General features: G+C 39.8%; 2 protein-coding genes across 3 annotated transcripts in view; one reads left to right on the top strand and one right to left on the bottom strand.

Annotated features, from left to right (window-relative positions):
- SH3BP5 (SH3 domain binding protein 5) overlaps positions 1–2,619 on the top strand; it is a 79,271-nt gene extending 76,652 nt beyond the window's left edge. The window contains exons 8-9 of the mRNA XM_030876400.3: positions 1,249–1,509; positions 1,910–2,619. Of these exons, the coding sequence (XP_030732260.1) occupies positions 1,249–1,509; positions 1,910–2,121 (473 nt within the window). The 3' untranslated portion in view covers positions 2,122–2,619. The remainder of the gene's footprint in view (positions 1–1,248; positions 1,510–1,909) is intronic.
- CAPN7 (calpain 7) overlaps positions 2,586–20,532 on the bottom strand; it is a 39,405-nt gene continuing 21,458 nt past the window's right edge. The window contains exons 11-21 of one of the 2 annotated variants that reach the window (XM_030876399.3): positions 20,243–20,349; positions 18,996–19,116; positions 14,454–14,598; positions 14,225–14,324; positions 13,805–13,940; positions 13,135–13,210; positions 9,447–9,592; positions 8,606–8,668; positions 7,896–8,026; positions 5,505–5,597; positions 2,586–5,411 (exon numbers count right to left, since the gene is read on the bottom strand). In XM_030876399.3, coding sequence (XP_030732259.2) covers positions 5,267–5,411; positions 5,505–5,597; positions 7,896–8,026; positions 8,606–8,668; positions 9,447–9,592; positions 13,135–13,210; positions 13,805–13,940; positions 14,225–14,324; positions 14,454–14,598; positions 18,996–19,116; positions 20,243–20,349 — 1,263 coding nt within the window. In that variant the 3' untranslated portion in view covers positions 2,586–5,266. The remainder of the gene's footprint in view (positions 5,412–5,504; positions 5,598–7,895; positions 8,027–8,605; positions 8,669–9,446; positions 9,593–13,134; positions 13,211–13,804; positions 13,941–14,224; positions 14,325–14,453; positions 14,599–18,995; positions 19,117–20,242; positions 20,350–20,532) is intronic. The other variant, XM_060298621.1, reaches the window with a different exon arrangement.

Below are 20,532 nucleotides of genomic sequence, written 5' to 3'. Positions count from 1 at the left end.
AAAGCGGGGGGCACATGAAGGTCCCTGCCGTCCACTACAGAGAGCGGTCGTCAGGATTAAATGAAGGAGCGCCGGCCTCCAGTGGTCACTGCACATGTGTCTGTCCTTGGGGACCTGTTTTCCAAGGACCACCCCTGGGAAATGGATACAGAGGGTTGTGGTGGCTCCCTCTATGTCAGTCCAGAAACCACCCCCCAGCACTGTCTCTGCACACATCCTTCTCTGCCTTTTCTGTGGAATGATGGCCGTTGGCCCTTCCCCACACTCCGCCCTTGGGTGTTCCTTAATTCAGCCAATAAACATTCAAGTGCCAGGCCCCAGGTAAAAGAAAAGGAAAACTAATTTGAGCAACCGTGATGTGAGTACTTTAGTATACATCATCTCATAAACCCTGTGTGGAGAGGAACATGAAGCTCAGAGAGGTTAAGTACCTTGACCAAGGCTACACAGCAAGTAGTGGAGATGGGATTTGAACTCAGAGCTGAGCCCATTTTCTGTGCTCAGCATTACAGTACTTCTCGTGGATGATCATCTAAGGGATCCTACAGGCTGTTTTTAAAGCAGAGGGAGGAGGAAAGGGGCGTGGGATCATGTGTGGGCTGAGGGGGAAATAGTTCAAAGTTGAGGCGGCTTTCAAACCGGGAGAATGACGTGTCTCTGGGCCTTGGTCATAATGGTCCACAAAACAAACGAGGCACAAGCTACAGAACACTGTAAGGGAACTGTGTTCTCCTGTGGCCAGTAGTGATCTAGCTGGGCTCCGAGCCACGTCTTTTATGAGATCACAGGTTACTCAGAAGATGGTCCCAGCAGACACTCCACGCAGGGCCGTCTCGTCCAGCAGCTTCTGCTGCCCATCCCGTGGAAGGAGGCAGCCCTGAAGCCTGGCTGGCTTGGTTCAGGGTGCGTTACGCAGGCCAGCCCTCTTCCTGTGCACAGGGGGATCTGTTTGGGGGACTGGGGTGGATAAAACCCCCGATCTGTGGCTGAATTCACCTTCCACCTTCAGGCAGTGTCTGGTGACGCTGACTTCTAGGGCAGGGCTGGAAAGTGTTGGTAAGGACACTGAGTATCCACGGGGTCCAGCGGCTTCCCTGCAAGGTGAAGGGATCCTGGGATCAGGTGGTTGGACCCTGCAGCTGCCAAGCCCTGTCTAGCTCCTGCCTGCAGTGGATGCATCTGGAGACGTGTAAGGAACTGGGTGGCTGTCTGTCAGGCCTGGGTGATGGCTATTCTCTCTCCTCCTAGTGGCCTCCGAGGCCTTCGAAGATGACAACTGCAGCACCTTTGTGTCTGAAGATGATTCGGAGACCCAGTCCGTGTCCAGCTTCAGCTCGGGTCCCACGAGCCCGTCGGAGATGCCTGAGCAGTTCCCCGCAGCCGTGAGGCCCGGCAGCCTGGACCTGCCCAGCCCCATGTCCCTGTCGGAATTCGGGATGATGTTCCCGGTGCTGGGCCCCCGCAGTGAGTGCAGCGGGGCCTCCTCCCCTGAGTGCGAGGTGGAGCGAGGTGAGTTGAGCCCCCTGCTCGGGGGAGCCTGCCCCGGAGGCCGCGCTCAGGGCCTCGGTGCACGTGCTGTGGTGTGGCGGCCTGAGATGGTGCCCAGCTCCACTCCCAACCTGCTTCCTTCTGTATCTGCCATCACAACAGTCCTCTTGACAAGCACCTGCTAGAGAGGTTTCTGTTTCCCAGCTGTTACATGAGTGTGACAGATTTCATCTGCAAAGATGAGGGACATATACGGTTTCCCGCACAACGAAAGCGTAGGCAGTCCTGTGATGGAAGCGCTTGTGTGATGCGCACAGTGGGGCCACACTGGGAGTCTGGAGGTTGAGCTGGCTGACGGGCTGGGGCCCAGGGGGCCCTTGGAATTGTCGGTACTCACCCCGTGATCTTTACGTTTCTACAGGGGACAGGGCGGAAGGGGCAGAGAATAAAGCAAGTGACAGAGCCAGCAACCATCGAGGTCTCGGCAGCAGCAGCGGTGACAGTGGCGAGAGCCCGAGCAGCACGTCCCCCGAGGGCCAGGCCTTGGAGGACAGGATGCGGCAGCTGTCCCTGCAGGGCTCGAAGGGCAGGGACAGGGTCATCGAGGACATAAACGTGGTGCAGATCGGCTGATCGAGCCGCGGCTCTGGCCCAAGCGCATATCAATATTTAGACATGAAACTGTATGGAGAACAATTGTGCCAATAATCATTTAATATATGCCAAATCCCAAGCATTGCCTCTAAACTGCACTAATGACGTTTCAGTGAACTTGAGAGCTGAAGATGTTTCTTCTGGGTAAGAGCTCTCAGGCTGGTGTTTTTCAGCACAGAGTCGTTGCAGGTGGGCTGTGACCAGGCCCACGGCCTTTGTGGAATGTCCCCTGTCAGTGCTGTGGAAGCAGTAACCAGTTCCCGGGGAAAAATCCCCGAGCCAGTAAAGGGGCCGGGGAGCTGAGCCCCAGCGGGCTCGACGGCTGGCTCGATTGGGGAAATGGCCTTGTTCTCTCCTTTGTATCCCAGGGGATCTAAAGGAAAACAGGTACACAAGACAAAACTCAAATATTCAGAAGGACACCTTTTTGACCCAATGAAGGCTTTAAAAAAAAAAATCCAAGGACACAATTCATTTTCATCATCTCTGGTTTTCAGAGGGGGCTTTTAAAAAAGTGAATTTGCTGGGACACCCATTAAAATCATCTTCTGTAAAAGGTCACCAAGAGCTGCACTTTTGGGGGTGGGAAAGGTGAATGCTGGTGTGGGGATGGGGGGCGGGACGAGGGCAGCAGGGGCCTGTCACAGAAGGGGGTTCATGGCTGTGGAAGAAAAGGTTCTACAGCGTAAACCTCATCCTACCGGCCCAGGGGACTTATTCTAAGAGAAGTGCATGGGGAATGGTTGCCAGTGTTGTTCTAGATTGACAAGGTGTTAATTTCTCTGTAGGCTGTAACTTTAAAAATAAAAAATTATTTAAGGGTTATGCTGCACTAGTATTTCTTAGAGGAAATTGTTCCTTACAGCTAGGAAAGGGAGGAGGCACATGTTGGCAAAGGCTGTTAAACAGAAGCAATGGTGTCTGTTATGCTAAGTGTAAGTGTTCTATTACTGCTTTTCTTGTTTTCATGGTTACACATATTTAGAGCATTGTATTTTATTTGTCCCTTTTTGTTAAGAAAACTTAGCGTTTCTAAAAGAAAGAAAAGCAACCCCATTCAAGTTGCCCATTAAGTCTGTCAAGCTTATATATTTGTCATTTGTGTAAATCCCTTCATACTGTCCTGTTTTCTCCTTTTTTAATGACTGATACAGTATCTTAATTACAAGGTTATTTTGTACTTGTCTTAATAATACCTTGAGTGTAATAAAAATGGCTTAAGAAAATGTCTTTCTGTGACTTCAAATAAGAAATCCTGAAGTTGCCTAAATCTTCCAGACAATCCTCTTGCCATAAGGAAGAGCATGGAATGCAGTGGTCATCTGTTCTTATCTTCAGTTAAGGTCCTGGATCTTAACAATTTAAGCCCTGATTACCAGGTTTGAATCAGAATTCCACTTCTGCTGCTACTAAAGCCGAGCAGTATGGAGACGCAGTGGCAGGAAAATAAATAAAGATGAGGTGCTTATGCTGGAGGCCTGGTTCTCCTGTCTGTGGCACCTGGGCATCTCCTAGGTCTCAGCCCCACAGGTTGATTAGTGACTCAGGTATACTTGAGCACTGAAGTTCGAAACGCTCCCCAGTTGTTTCTATTCTCTTTCTATATTGGTCCAACCAAAATTAATCTTTACTTGTACATCGTGAGTTCTATTTAGAGCTCTGTTACAGAATTCAACATTACAATATAGTAAATTGTTTACATAGGTCTCCTCCATTGGATTTTGAGGGCAGGGATTAGATCTTAGTTTGCATCCCGTATAAGATCTTTAACACAAAAGGTTCAAATCATGTTTATAATAAATATACCTCTTATGCTTTAGATTTTTCTTTAAAAAGTAATAGAAAAGTAATCCACCTAAAATATGCTAAAAAAGTGAAAGCACTATTTATCAAAGTGAAATCTATCAATCACTAGTACAATCTACCACTATCCTGAATGTAAAAGAACAGACCTTTTTTGTAAAAGTGTCAATTTTCATGCAACTAATGAGTTCTGTTTTAGATGGAACATACCACATGAAGTCCTCTAATAATTTCTCTAGGTTAAACTATGCAGTTTCCATAAGTATAAACAAACATTTTATTTCAATTAAAGATAACAGAAATACAAAAGAAGTTTTAATAATTAGAGATGATGAAAAATCCCACTGTGTTAAGTTTTAGATCTTTAAAGTCTTGAGCATCATTCTACTCCGATGAATTTTTATGTAAACAACTGGGAATTTATACATAACAGTATCCTGGCAATTTTTTCAAATGCAACCCAATTACCATATATTAAATCCTCAACTGTATTTTCTTTAGAGTGATGTTACCATAAGAACACTGAACTACAGAGCAATTTAAAAAAGACTAGACAAACTAAATTGTAATGTCTTCAATGTCTCAGACTACTACTTTCATCAACCTGATAAAAACTACACTGATGAATATACCTCAGTTCTCTTTACATGAGTCAATGGGAGACAGGTATCTAACTTCAACAACCTTCATTCTTAAGCATGAGCATCTTCATGCTAAGTTAATTAGTATTAAAACTTTATCCTTTCATAAACTATGGGCAACAGTAAGCATTTAAAGCCATAAATAATGCAGAATTAAAATCTCATGGTAATATGATTCATTTGATAATTAGGTGCCCAGGATGTACAGCAGACTCACGACACAAGCAGGTCTACCTTAACAACATGCTCGGCCAAGAAGACAACATAACATAAATACTTCAGAATATTATCCCAGCCTGTTCCACTCAGTGAGTGAGTCTACACCCCTCATTTTCCTCGTCTGGTCTCGGTTCCCTCTTGGCAAGGGCATCTATCTCAGTGCTTGACTGAGCCTAATCTTTAAGCAGCTACACTTTTTTGTACAATGTGGCCCCTAAATGCAAGCCCACTCCATATATACACAAAACCATGTAAATGGTACTTCTAAGTGACATAGGGTAATTCTGACTACATACAGTTCTCACCACACACCCTGACTTCAGCACCAGATTCCACAGGAACACTTTTAGAGATTTAATTCTGTTCTGATGACTGTGTTCAGTGTCCTGGAGATCTGTGTCCTCACTTGAAGAGATGACGTTTGCTGAGTATAAGATCCAGCTATTGCTGAGGTTTCTCTGTCACTGCAGTTGTGTTGTCTTGATGGGGATAATACTATTAAAGTCCAAGAAAAACGGTCCTTCTTGTTTAGGCAAAAAAGTACTGGGAATGATATTGTAGATCCCAGCAGGTATATTTTCTAGTTCCAGGTAGCAAAACCCACACCTATATTCAGGGAAAATGAGAACAAGGTTTTCAGGTGATGACGCCACAGAAAGTAAAGTGTAAATTAGATAGCAATCAAAATGCCAACATTACCTGTAGTCACCACTAGATTTCCTCTGAAAGCCATGGGGACCAGGGTCTCCCACCACAGAAACTGTTACAACTTCAAATCCAACACTATATTGCCTAGCAGTAAAAAAGAACAAATTATTGCTGTTATTAAGTCGTCTCAAACACATACCCAAAATAACTATACCTAAAGTGCAGATGGACTATTAAATCAAGTACATGCTTCTGAAGCTTCAGTAGGAGGAAACAGCACTCTGAGACACATGCATACTATTTTTACTCTTAATTACAGAAAACACCATTTATGTTTTGAAATTGATGCCATAAAGATTAACATTTTATTAAACTTACTTTAGAAGAGACTATTTTTACCACAGGCTCTCAGAGAATAATGTTAAATTTAAATGATAAAATAGTGTATTAGGCAGAAAAAGTACAGGAGAGGACCCTGAAATAAGATCTAAATTTACAGAAATAATTAGTGTATGGTACACATGGCATTCCAAATCAGTAGGGAAAGGATTACTTATGTAGGTGGTGATAAGGTGACAAGAGCTTAGAAAAAAAATTGTTAAACTGTATTTCACACCAAATATAAAATACATTCCACATGGACTTGAAACAAATAATGTAAAAAATAAAACCATAAAAGAACTAGAAGAAAATACGGTAAAAATTTATTTGATATTAGGGTGAGAGTTCCTGCCCACAGCAAAATAAACCAAAAGAAACAGATCTGATTATAAAGAAACATTTTTTTCTATGTGAGAAAAAAAATTAATCTGGGAAAAATACCTGCAAATATGTGAAGGAGTTAATACCTTTACATACATACCCTTATTCATGCTTACAATTAAGAAAAACGTGACAAGTCCAACAGAAAAATGGTCAAAAGACATGAATAAATATATGAATAAAGGAAAAAATACACATCGTCAATAAACATTTTTCCATATTCAAGCTACATGGTAATGAAATACAAAAGGGCAATTAGGTACCTTATTTCACTTATCAAACTGGTAAAGGCTTTTAAAATGACGTGGAAAAATAGCTTAGTCTTATCTAAAGGATTGTAAGTTTCTTTTGAAATAGTCTATAATTACAGGAAGGCAAAGTTAAGCCTAGTTTTATTTAGAAGCTAGTACTATTTTTATTTGTATTCTCTGTATTTTTTAAACCTTTTAAAATTGTGAAATATAACACAGTGCACATAAAATAAATATCAGCTTAACAAATAATTCATAAAGTGAACAGACACCTGGGTTACCCCCACCTCAGTCAACAAAACCCTCTCAGCACTGCAGAAGTCCCTGTGTGCTCCCTTTTGATCACCGCCTCTGTCCCCCAGAGCTAACTTGCCTGGTCATCACTTTCCTGCTTTGTCTATAGTCTGACTACGTAAGTGTGCATCCTTCAACAATAGTTTAGTTTTACCTGTTCTTGACTTCATACAAGTGGAAGTCAAGAACAGGTAAACAGTCACATATCCTGTTATGTGGCTTCTGTCGCTCATCCTTGCTCCCAAGACTTACCCATGCTGTGGGGAGCTGTAATTTATTTTCATTGTTATGGCGGACTCTATTACTGTATAACTGTTTTATAATCTTAAATGCCACTGATGAACACTGGCTTTTCTAATTTTGGGCTTACACAATTTATTGGCCATTTGGATTATTTCTCTTATGACATGCCTATTCAAGTTTTTGTTTGTTTTTATTTTTTAAAAACTGCAGACTTGGGACTTCCCTGGTGGTCCAATGGTAAAGAATCCACCTAACAATGCAGGGGACATGGGTTTGATCCCTGGTCAGGGAACTAAGATCCCACATGCCGCCGGGCAACTAAGGCCACATGCCACAACTACTGAGCACGTGTGCCTCAACTAGAGAGCCTGTGTGCCGCAAACCACAGAGCCCATGAGCCCTGGAGCCTGCGCGCCACAACTAGAGAAGAGAAAACCTGCACGCCGCAACTACAGAGAAGCCCATGCGCCGCAACGAAAGATCCCACATGCCTCAACAAAGATCCCGTGTGCCTCAACTAAGACCTGACGTAGCCAAAAAAAAAACACACAAAAAAACTGCAGACTTTTTCTTACTAATGTAGGATATTTACAAATCTTTTTATGTGTTCTTTGTGTCTTAAGTCTTTCCTTATCCTGAGGTTCTCATCTCCTGTATTAGTAATCCACCTGGAATTGATTTTTAGATTGGGTGTGAGACAGGGGTCTAATCACCTTTTTGGTAAGTGGATATTAATTATTCCAGCACCATTATTGAATGGTGCCCTTTCCTCACTCCTCTTTAATCATAAATTAAGTGTCCACACATATATATATTTCAAAACCCTATTCGGTTCCACTAAACTCATTTTTAATATAACATTATTAATTTAAGAAAGTTATTTATCACAAACCTTGGTCCTCTTAGCTCGATCAGTAGTGGCCCAGTCTTCTCTATATGGAATTGGTAAATGGGGTTATTTTTGTGAGTCTCTTGGAAATTTCCACATCCTCCGGCACTCTGACCACTCCACTTTCCATTAATCTAATAAAACAAAGCTTTTGTATTAACAAAACTTCACATTCTATAATTCTATTTAAAAGACAAAATTCCTTTGTGCCTTAAAAAAAAAAGAAGAAAAAAAGCAACTCTCCACCGTGGCTGCATCCTCTCTCTCCAGGCTTTATTGCCACCAGCAGCCAGCATCCCTCTCCAAGGCAGCCCGGCTACTTTGCTACTCTCAGCCCTGTCTCCAACTCTCAGCCTTCAAGTCTGCCCTGCCAAGAATTCTCCCTAAAATCCTCTTCCACACGTCCAGCCCGCCCTGCAGAGTCGATCTCAAATTCTGCTTACGGCCTTCCCTACTGACCAAGGTTTGCATTAGTCTTCCTTCTCTGAATTTTTTTCCCACAGAATCACTTAACGGTGCTCACTGAAGAGCTTGTATTCCAACCCAGACTGGAGACTACTTACATTTCCCTTGTAGTCCTGTCAAGTCCCAGAATGTTTTTACTTTGTAAGAAATTGTTAAACATGAAAAAAAAAAAAATGAGAAAAGGAGAAAAAGGAAAGGGAATTCTAAGATTTCGATGAGATTATGACCCAGAGAAAAAATTCTCTTACCTGCTTTGATATGGTATATGGTGAAGGAATCTTTGAAAAAGTAAAGCTGCATGCTGAGTATACCTAGAGTTAAAAAAAAAAAAAAGAAAATTATTATAGTGATAAAATTTATGCTTATAAAAACACTAAAGTGATGAAAGAATGTTTTGGAATACTAAGAAATTAGTTGGCATATATAATAGTCCTGATTCTGTAGGCAGCCTGGCATCAGGACAGGAATAAACAACTGCGGGTTGGGCGGCTAAGGCTCTGTCTGCTGCTAACTGTATGACTCAGGACATACCACAATCTCCCTAGGCCTTGGCTTCTACATGTGAAGAATGAAGGGGTGAAAGCAGCTCCCAAAGTCCCTTTCGTCACTAAAAATCTATTCAAATTGAGCTTCTTGACTGATCTACGACAAACAAATCTATGCAGAACAAAATTACGATGACCTTCCCAGCTATCTGAGAGACATGTTTATAGGCAATCGATTTCCTTTCACTAAGTTCAAGGTCTTCTTTTTTAATTCAATAAAAGTATTATATAGACTAAAGGAGCTTTTATTGCTCTGTGAATTTATTAGTCCAACATACCAAATTACCTCAGGACTAAACTACTACTCTAAAAACTAAAATGTTCAGTCAAAATGTTATTCAAAATAAAAATTTTACCATTCAAAAGCATTATTTTCTGCATGAAGCATCATCATAATTTAATACTGAATTGTTATACAGATAAACACACACTCAACAATATATAGATTAATCTTTATAAATAACCTTTTTTGTAGATAATCCCACTTACAAAGCAGAGACGTTATGTACTTTCTATTATTGTTCTGTCATGTTGGTTTACTTACCCGGACTGTGTAATGGATTGTGTTCTGTTTTTCATACTGAGAAACCACTAATGTAAAGGTATGGGTCCCAGGTGTGGTTAGCTTTATCTTAGTTAAATAATGAGGGCTGTTAATTCGAATCCCATCAATGTACGGAGGTGGGTCAGCTGCAAATAAACAAGTAGGTTTACAGAAGACAGGACTTTAGTTTTTAAGTTTTATGGTTGATGTAGGAAAAATAATTAAATGGATGGACATCCCCTTAATTAATTCATCTTTAAAATATAATGTACTAAAGAATTAAATTTCAATTTAAAACTTTACAATTAAGCAATTTAAAACTTTAAAATGAAATAGTTTCTAATAAGTAAAAAGAGATCTTTTGGAATACATCCAATGAGGTTATGATAATCCCTGCTATTTGCCCTATGTTTTATTTTTCTCTCCTGGTAGAGGATTTTAAAATCAAGATTAACTTTTTTTCTGTTAAGGAAAATTTTTTAAAAAGATACAAAGAAGTAAACATATATATATGTTTATATATATATATAAACATATATATAAAAGTAAACATATATACGTTTATATATATAAACATATCTATTTCCCACCACTCAGAATTAAATTAACATATTTTTTGTCATACTAGCAAAGTTCCTTTTAACCACCACCGTTAATATTCCATTCCACTCTGATGGATTTGATGGGCATCCTTTCAGACTTTCTCTCTCTCTCTCTCTCTCTCTCTCTCACACACACACACACACACACACACACACACACACACACACACACACACACGAGCATGTATCTAAAAAAACAGACAGTATATGTCTTATCTTTCATTTTTCACTGAAGTTTTTGAGATCCATGTTGATCTACACAGATAGTTTATTCCTTTTAAATCAATGTGTACAGTATTGTATGCCATCATATGAATAGGACATATTTTATCTATACTCCCCCATCTAGTTATTCAGACAATGTGGAGATTTGGATTATTTCCAATATTTTGCTATCACACACAATGCTGCCTGTCATATCCTTTCACAGGCTCGTGAATTAAGGCTGATACAATAAAATCATTTCATGCATGTCAATGAAGTCATTTAAGATCAATACTATATCACTGAGGTTATTTAGGCACAATGAATATTTATAAAGCAATTCGTAGAAAAAATTTTAGTATCTCAAACAGGTAATAAGTCTCTCAAGCTTAGAGGTGGTGCGATCTAGTGTGAAGGGGAAAAGAATGGGCATGTCTGTGGTCCTGAAAGGTGTGACCTACGTCTCAGTTTACTCTCCTGTCAGATGGAGAACGGTCTGATTTACCTCAGAGTATTGTGATGAAAATAAAACTAGAAACCAGAAAGTATCCTGAAATGGCAAAGTCACTATGTGTAAGAGAGGAAGCATTGTTTTTTTAAAAATCCAAGTACGAAGGGTAACAAGGTGTTTGAAATTCAAAAGCCATGTAACATGTTAATGCTCAGAATATACTCACAAAATTTGTGTTTTGGTTATATAATGACCAACGTGAAAAATGGAAAATTTAGCTAGTTTAACTTGACATTTATCATTGGACCTACCGTGTGCCATGCACATGCCAGAAAACCTTGGGATACCCTCAATGCAGCATAATGGGGAAGAAGGCCATGTTTTCCTATGATCAAGCAAAATGAAACTGGACAAAACCACTTTTGATCCCATCTCTCCCATCAGTGCCCATTTCTCCGCACAGCCTTCTTGAAAGAACGGTCAGTGATTGCTTCCTTACCTCAGGCCCTCCTCAATCCACTCCACCTAGGCTTCCAGCCCACCTCTTGCCAACTCTGTTCTTGTCAAGGTCAAAGATGCTGCCAGGGCACTAGGTCCAACAGTCTCTTCTCTAGCCTAATCTCACTGGACCTCAGAAATAGCAATGGGTGGAGATGTCCACTCTTTCCTGCATGGAGTATTTTCTTCCCTTGGGTTATATGAAACCTTACTCTGTCTCGTCAGGTACTCTGTTCAAATTCTTCTGTGGTAACTTGCCAGAGTCCAAGGACCAGGTGCTGGGTGTTTGTCTCTGAACCTACAACTCTCTCTGTAGGTGATTTATATACAGTCCTACCTTCAAATGCTTTCCTTATCCCGACTCCTCCGTCTGTACCTGCGGCCGTACCCTTGTCCCAGAATTCTGCTCAAAACCCCAACTGCCTACTTGGCACCTTCACTTGGAGAGCTAACAGGGATCTCAAATTTAACAAAACCAAAAATTAACTTTTGTTTACTCCACAACAATTCTGCTCCCTCCCCTGCTCCCACCAACATTTACATCTCAGTCAATGTTACACCTTTCTATGGCTCAAGCCCAAAACACAGGAATCATCCTTGACTCCTCTTTGACCACACATTAACCCAAGTCCTGACAACCCTAACCAAGCCCAAATCTGTCCACTCTCCATCTCCCCTTTAGCACCCTCAGTTCAAACCACCGTCACTTCTCACATAAATAAAATCACCTAATTGGGTTCTCTGCTTCCAGTTTTTGTCCCCTCCAATATATTCTACAGAGAATTTTCTTAAAAAAAAAATCAGATAATGCCATTTTCCTGATTAAGACCCTCCAAAGATTTCCCATCGCACTTAGAGAAAAATCCAAACCCTTTCCTGGGCTGATAGACCTCCTGTGATCTAAGCCTGCATACCTCTGACCGTTTCTGTGATACCACACTGCCCAGGCCTCCTGGCCTTTCTTCTGTTACCAGAAAACACCTATCTTTCCCTCATTTTAGGGTCCTTGCACTTGCTGTTCCTTCTGCTTATAATGCTTTTACCTCTACTTCTAATGCTTTTTCCTCTACTTCTTTGCATGACTCCTGTTCGTGATTTGGAGTTCCTCTTATCCCTTCTTAAAGAGGCTTTCCATGGCCACCCAACCAAAGTAACCAATGTGACCCTATGCATTTCTTTACAAATATGTGTCACTATCAGGTCTTTTTTTTCCTTATTGTTTGTCTCCCAAACTAGAACATAAACTAACAGCTCCTATCATGAAGTGCTAAAAAATTTTTTTTTAATGTGAAAGCAAAATGGTCTCAACCCAGTATGTTAATACCTTAGGGAAAGATTTACTTTGCCTGGTAGGAGGGTTATCACAGAGAAAATCACATAAACTGGATCTTAACCACATTCATTACACAGAATAGGGTAAAAGAAATATGTGGGCAGAGGGCAGGTAGAAGAGACTCTCGGCAGAAGAAACTGTGTGAAAACAGGGGCAACAAGGGCATGGTGTGTTCAGGAGAAGCCAGACCCACTGTGAAATGCTGGGGCATGAGATAAAGGGGGACAGCGAGGTGAAGGCGGAATATAAAAAGCCTTAGACATCAAGCTGAAGAGCTTGGATTTTATCCAAGAGTCCACGGAAAACCACAGAATTTTTGATCAGGGAAAAAAGATAGGATTTAAATTTCAGAAATAAAGCTCTGACAGCAATGTGCAAGAGTGTAGAAATCCCAAATTCCTGAGGTCTCTAAATTAAAAATAAATCAAAACAAAACACACAAGTAGCATAAATACCTACCCATCTGTTTGAGTAGTTTCTATTAGTCTATCAGCATAATTATTAATTTCTGCATATCATCTACATAAAATTTTTCATTTTCAAATTAATCACACAAATAGAATTTTAATGTTTGTTTGAATGTCTGTTTACTAAACATACCTGGGTAATAAACTTTTTTCCCATCAGTCTTGTATACAACCATTGTGATAAATTCTCGATTATTTGCGAAATCATCCTAAAAGCACAGAGAATCCGATATGTTTAGGAAAATGGGCTCAAAATGCTCCTGTGTGTGTGTGTTCGTGTATGGAGGTGGGGAGGGGAGGGGAAGGAGATTATTTCTAAGTTTAAGAGCATTTCTATTTAGTGTTATTAAAAAATGTCATTTTTCTGAATTAAATTGTCATTTCAATAGATGACCATATTGTACGAAGCAAGATACTAAAAAAACCACTTTAAAGCCATTAAAATCATGGTTACCCTTTATAAAATCAGGCCCAATGAATCAACATTTCCAAACCCTCTTTAGCATATTTTTATGTTAATATTGTTAAGATCTAAGCATATAGAATCAACACTAAAACCCTCTCTAGAAAGAATAAACTCCCTCATATTTTTCTTCATAGATGATTTTTGAACGAGATTTTAAGTGTATAATTATAAATGACCAATTTCTTTTAAGGAAAATATTCATTTATCTAAGTAAACACTATTTTCAAGCCACCTATATAAATGAAACAGGCTGGTGATCAAGTTACATATCTTGCTCACAATGGTCTAATTATATTTAAAAGAATTTCTGTATGGGATATAAGAAGGGTATCAGTACCTTGTCTGTTATGTGTCTACTAAGCAAAACCCAAACTGCAGCGCCCCCTTGTGGACACTGCACCTCCAACTTGTACTGGGGATTGTTGGCCAGGCTATAGGCATCTTTCACAGGTCCTTGCTTAGCATCCCAGGTGCTAAAGGACAAAATCAACAAAGAAAGTAGTAATTAAATTTCTCATAGAGCTAAACTGAAATACTATTTTTGTTTTGTGTTTCAAATACAATTAGGTTATTGGGTTTTCTTGTTTTTTAAATTTTTGGCATAACCAAGAAGCATACAAGGATAATAACTATTACACGATAGTCATCTGTGGGTATGACAAAAAGAGAGACTACTAGTCTTCCCAAATAATTTCATTTTAAATGAAAAAAGGGAGACTACTATAAAGCATATTCTGAAATGTGCAAAAAAAGTTACCTGTGAATACATGTTGATTCTTTAAAAAGACCTGGATTCCAACTCAAATAAATCACATCATAATACTGGCAGAGATCATCCCATGAGATCCAAAATATTCCTGAAAATCAGATGTCTTTGTTAGTCTAAAAAAAAAATCTTAATGACTTGTCAGTTAAGTACATTTCACACTGTTAAAGCATGTTATTTATTTAAAGATCAAATATTATTAAATTAAAAATATAGGTACCATTGTCTATTTTCTGAGCTGTTCGAGGATCAAAGTTTAAACACTTTTGCAACTCTGGGGTCCAGTTTTTTACATCGTTTTCACTATATCTTCCTTTCCAACGTAAATGACTCCAAGGATTTTTCAGTTGGATAAATCGCAGCCCCTATTTAAAAAACCAGGAGGTAATGAAGTTGCAAAACAGTTTTACCATATTTTTATTAGTTACATCATTCTCCAAGCGAGGATGCAATTTAAATACTTATCCATTCTTTTCCCTACAAATAAATTTGAAATTACTATTCTTTAATCAATACTTCCCCGAATCCCATATCTGATCAAAAACTATAAATGGCTACCTATCCCTAGAGCTATGCTGTCCATATGTAGCCGCTAATCACACGTGATTAGTTATATTATGATTAAATCGGGACTTCCCCGGCAGTCCAGTGGTTAAGACTACGAGTTCTCAATGCAGGGGGCACAAATCTGATCCCTGGCTGGGGAACTAAGATCCCTCATGCCTCATGGCGCAGTCAAAAAAAGAAAAAAAAAATTGGTATCACTTAATTCAGTTTACAAATCAGTTCCTTAGTCACAGTAGCCACATTTCAAGAGTTCAAGGACCAAATGTACTAGTAGCTGATGCATCGCACAGCACAGACACAGAACACTGTCATCATCACAGGAAGTTCTACTGGGCTGCCCTGCCTCAGAGAATCGAGTCCTTCCTCTCACAATCCCACAAACGATCCTTATTCAATTTCACCTCTAAATGCCTTTGCTCACACTGCTCCTGTTTCTGGAAGGCGCTCTCTGATCCCTTTTAACTACTCTTCTTTTCAGATCCTCTTTAGCTTCGTTCCACTGTCTCTCAGTGAAGACTGAAGCAATGAAAAAAACACGAACTCTGGAGTCATAATGAAATGGGACCAAATTCCAGCTCTACCATTTATCGGCTTTATGGGCCTTGGTTGGTCGTTACTCTCTCTGAGCTGTTGTGAAGATTAAATGGAGTAACATATGCAAAGTTTCTAGCACTCAGCAACTTCCTTCTCATTTTAATTACTACCTCTCCTTTAAAGTTCATAGTGCTAACAATCTGTATTACGTTAGTTTACGACAAATAATATCCTATCTTGTATCGTTTCCTACTTGTGCAAATGCAGGAGTCTTGTCTCCCCAATGCGACTATAAACTCCTTGAAATGGTAACACTATTATCCTTTTCAGACGTCTCCACTGAGTTTATGGAACACAGTATGCACTCAGTAAATACTGGGCATGTCTACAGAGTTCATTACATTAATTCAGAAAAACAAAAGAACCTGTAAATCCAAAAGATTTGTCTTATTTCAAGGAGTCAACTTAGAGAATTGTGGTCTTTTTCTAATGATGTCACAAATCAAACTATTTGGAAGACATTTGAAAAAAAACACATTCCTTTGCTATTTCAAATGTGGCAAAACAGGGCCTGCGGAAGATGTGATTTCTGGACGTAAGCCAGACTAATTACTCTCAGGCCATATTCCCTAGAATCTCATTAATACAATTTCTGTTCTCAATCTCTTCTACACCACTTGTGCCTCACCCTGCCCCTGCCACGCATCAGCCAACAAACATTGAACTCTAACTCCTTTCTTTTCATAAAACCTATTTCTACATGAGCAGGAAATCTCCTTATTTCAGGACTCTATCACTTCTTAACGGAAGGAGTATACATATAAAGGAAAGGAAATTGCCGCTAAGCTTTTCAGAAGCAGGTCCCAGGTATCACTGACATTCAAGGGCACTTTTGGTGGGAATGTAAATTGGGTCGAGCCAGTATGAAAACAATATGGAGATTCCTCAAAAAATTAAAAACAGAACTGTCATATGATCAAGTAATTCCACTTCTGGGTATCTGTCCACAGAAAACAAAAACACTAATCCAAAAAAGACCCACACCAATGTTCACTGCATCATCATATACAAGAGCCAAGATATGGAAACAACCTATGGTTGATGGATAAATGGATAAAGAAATTTGGTATCCATATATACAATGAAATGTTAGCCATAAAAAAGAATGAATTCTTGCCATTTGCAACTACATGGATGGACCTAAAGGGTATTATGCTAAGTGCAATGTTAGAGAAAGATAAATACCATATGATTTCACTTATGTGTGGAATCTAAAAAACAAAACAAATGAACAAACATAACAAAACAGAAACAGACTCATAGATACAGAGAAAAAACAGGCAGTTGCCAGAAGGGAATAGGCTGGGGGGGGAAAGAGTAAAATAAGCGAGGGAGATTAAGAGGCAGAAACTTCCAGCTACAAAATAAATGAGTCATGGGGATGAAATGTTCAGCACTGGGAATACAGTCAATAATATTGTAAAAACTTTGTATGGTGACAGATGATGACTTATTGAGGTGATTATTTTATAACATGTAGAAATATCGCATCACTATGCTGTGCACCTGGATCTAATGCAGTATTGTACATCTATCATACCTCAATTTAAAATAAAAAATAAAATGTATAAAAAAATAAAAAACAAGCAGCCTTAATCTATACAGAATAACTGACACATGGGATTGATACTGTGTAAACAATGTTAACTGATTTTTTTGTTTCTGTTTTTTTCTTTCTTTTTTTTTTCTTTAGCAGTACGCGGGCCTCTCACTGTTGTGGCCTCTCCCGTTGCGGAGCACAGGCTCCGGACGCGCAGGCTCAGCGGCCATGGCTCACAGGCCCAGCCACTCCACAGCGTGTGGGATCTTCCCGGACCGGGGCATGAACCCGTGTCCCCTGCACTGGCAGGCAGACTCAACCACTGTGCCACCAGGGAAGCCCTTAACTGATTTGCAACAAGGCTATTATTTGAAATGTTTACTTTACTGAAATTTAACAACTTTTTAATGTTTTGTTTTCAAGTCAAACCACCTGTACCTATTTTTCTCTTAAATATGTTGTTTTTCTAGTTTCCTGTGAACAATCATAATAGTCTTATTACTTGAAGTAAATGATACATCTTTAGAGAAATATTCCTCATATTCAAGCTTACTTTCATATTGACTGTTTCATTATCTAAATTTAAATCTCTTGCCAGACACATTCATTAACACCTATCTCAAAGGATGTTCTAACAATAAAATTGTTACTAAATAATAGCAACTGTTATTTCCAATGTTTTTTTTTTTGCGGTACGCGGGCCTCTCACTGTTGTGGCCTCTCCCGTTGCGGAGCACAGGCTCTGGACGCGCAGGCTCAGCGGCCATGGCTCACAGGCCCAGCCACTCCGCGGCATGTGGGATCTTTCCGGACTGGGGCACGAACCCGTGTCCCCTGCATTGGCAGGCGGACTCTCAACCACTGCGCCACCAGGGAAGCCCCCCAATGTTGTTTTTTTCTTTTTTTTAACATCTTTATTGGGGTGTAATTGCTTTACAATGGTGTGTTAGTTTCTGCTTTATAACAAAGTGAATCAGTTATACATATACATATGTTCCCATATCTCTTCCCTCTTGCGTCTCCCCCCACAATGTTTTAATTGGTGTTTGTGGCAAACTACATTCCTGAAACAAACACAAACCTCTCAGCTTATTCAATTTCACATAAATTTTTATATTTTTTGCTTTATGTAGTCAATATTTATTCCACTTTAAAAGGAAGAGACAATTCTACACAGAATGTTTGGAGGTATCACAATGGGGGCTGATTTAGAAAGCTTTGAGACTATAAATTTTTAAATGATGCAGCAGGTCCCAATTGCCTTTGTAATTCATACAGTTCCATGTGCCACATAAGAAAATCAGACTAATTAATACACAGTAGTACTCTGTTCTTGCCAATTAATCACTATTTCTTTCTATAAGTTTAAACAGAAGAAACTGGAATACACTGCTAGTTAAACTTTCCAGTAACTAGACAGCTTAGTTTCTATACCATCAGGGAAAAAGAGTCCTTCCTTCCTTAATAATTTTTGTATCTTCTAATCCATAGAACAGATCTATTTTTCAGTGAAAAATAACTAATCAATAACATGAGAAGTAATGAAGTCAACCGTGCCAACACCCACACACAGAAAAAGGGTCTGAAAAAAGCCTCATAGCATGCAAGCGCTGTTAGGAAAACACTTACAAACCCACTGGCATGTTTCCTATTCATAGGTATCCTCTTATTTTTCGTCCGTGCACAGCTATTCACTGAATGTCTACTACGCTCTATAGCCTGACACTGCGATTGACCCCCACCGCCAACAGACAGCTCAGAACCTTGAGGGACATGTTTTCACTTTGACCCTGCTACTTTTATGAGGAAAAAAAAAGAGGCATACAATGTTCCTGTTCTGTCATCAATATCTGTGCTGCTACTGTCATTACACTTCCCATCTTTTTATTCATAATTTCCAATGGTAGAGGTCAAGTTGTTTAATGTAATAGGTGGAATGATTTTAAAACTTGGCCTAAACCTTGATCTGTCAGTATTTAAAAGGCTCACGTATCACTTGGAATCCTTGCAATGTCTTACGAGCACACAAGAAAAATAAGGGAAACAAATGTAAGGCAAAACCTTGAACTCTCTGATGTCCAACACGGCGTATGCGTGTGTGGGAACCAGGCCCCACCTCTCGCCTTCAGCTTCAGTCATCACTCCAGTGGATGCGGTGATGAGGACGTCCCCTTTGTGAAACCTGGAATGGACCCAACAGACCAATAATCAAAGGAAAACACATCTGTACTCTCAGATCACACCATCTTTCCTTTAGCCTCATGGTTTACATGAAAATCTCCACAAAGTGGAAATCTTTTCTAAAATGGGCTATTTCCAACAGCCCCCAGAGAACTTGTAACAAGTACATTTCTATTTTACAGCAAATCAAAAAAACTATCACATTTCTTTCTTTTCCCTCCCAGTTTTAGACAACTTAATTCTCAGGTAGATACCGATCAATGAAGGCAAATAAATGCTAAATTTTCAAATGATTTACAAATAAAGGTGAAGATGTGAAATACCAAATGTATTTTTCCCAAAGCCACATCCTTTTATTTATCCAATCAGTGAGCTTTCTGGTTTCAATACTGAATGTGTATTATTGTACAGACAGTTTTCCAGCTCTTCATGTGGATTATCCATTTAAGGCTTAAGCTATCTTCCTCTTTATGTTCTCACCCTTCTCTCTTCCCACCTTCCCTCAAATTGGTAAGTACTCAGGAAGTACAAAATTATATATTCTAGACTCAAATGTTTGGATTATCTACCATCTGGATTAACTGTAAGCATCAGTGAGGATGACTGAGGGCTGGCTGGACCGTGTGCATAAAGTGAAGTCTATTTTAAAAACACAATGTCCCTAATAACTGAAAATGACAGCCTCTACAATATCCACTCTAAATAAGACATGAAGTTTTTATTTTTTTAATTTTTAAATAAATTTATTATTTTTTGAAATTTATTTTTGGCTGAGTTGGGTCTTCGTTGCTGCGTGCAGGGTTTTTCTAGTTGAGGTGAGCGGGGGCTACCCTTTGTTGTGGTGTGTGGGCTTCTCATTGCGGTGGCTTTTCTTTTGCGGAGCACGGGCTCTAGGCATGCGGGCTTCAGTAGTTGTGGCTCGTGGGCTCTAGAGCGCAGGCTCAGTAGTCGTGACGCACGGGCTTAGTTGCTCTGCAGCATGTGGGATATTCCCGGACCAGGGATCGAACCCGTGTCCCCTGCATTGGCAGGCAGATTCTTAACCACTGCGCCTCCAGGGAAGTCCCAACATGAAGTTTCTAAATAGCCTCTTTTAGTACAAAAGACAGAGACAGAGAAATGTTTACCTTTGATAAAGCATTCGGAAAGAATTATCCTTACTGAAAGTCTGGCTGTCTGAATGCATGGCGATCCTTTCTGGTATCCATCCAGTCAGTGCATGAAGATCAATATTCTGCAACATAAACACAGGACTGCCAACGTGGTTTTCAAGCTCATAAATAAATCCCCAGGGTAGCTATTAAATCTCATTGATCTGATATGATGATTCTGATAGAAATAAATCAGAAGGTAGTAAGTTGTTCTCTACCGGTAATAAATCTCTTATTTAACTCAAATTCCTACCTGGATTTAAGCA

This window comes from Globicephala melas, chromosome 4, assembly GCF_963455315.2.
Source record: "Globicephala melas chromosome 4, mGloMel1.2, whole genome shotgun sequence".
Lineage (NCBI taxonomy): Eukaryota > Metazoa > Chordata > Mammalia > Artiodactyla > Delphinidae > Globicephala > Globicephala melas.
This window is presented reverse-complemented; position numbering and strand designations above follow the sequence as displayed.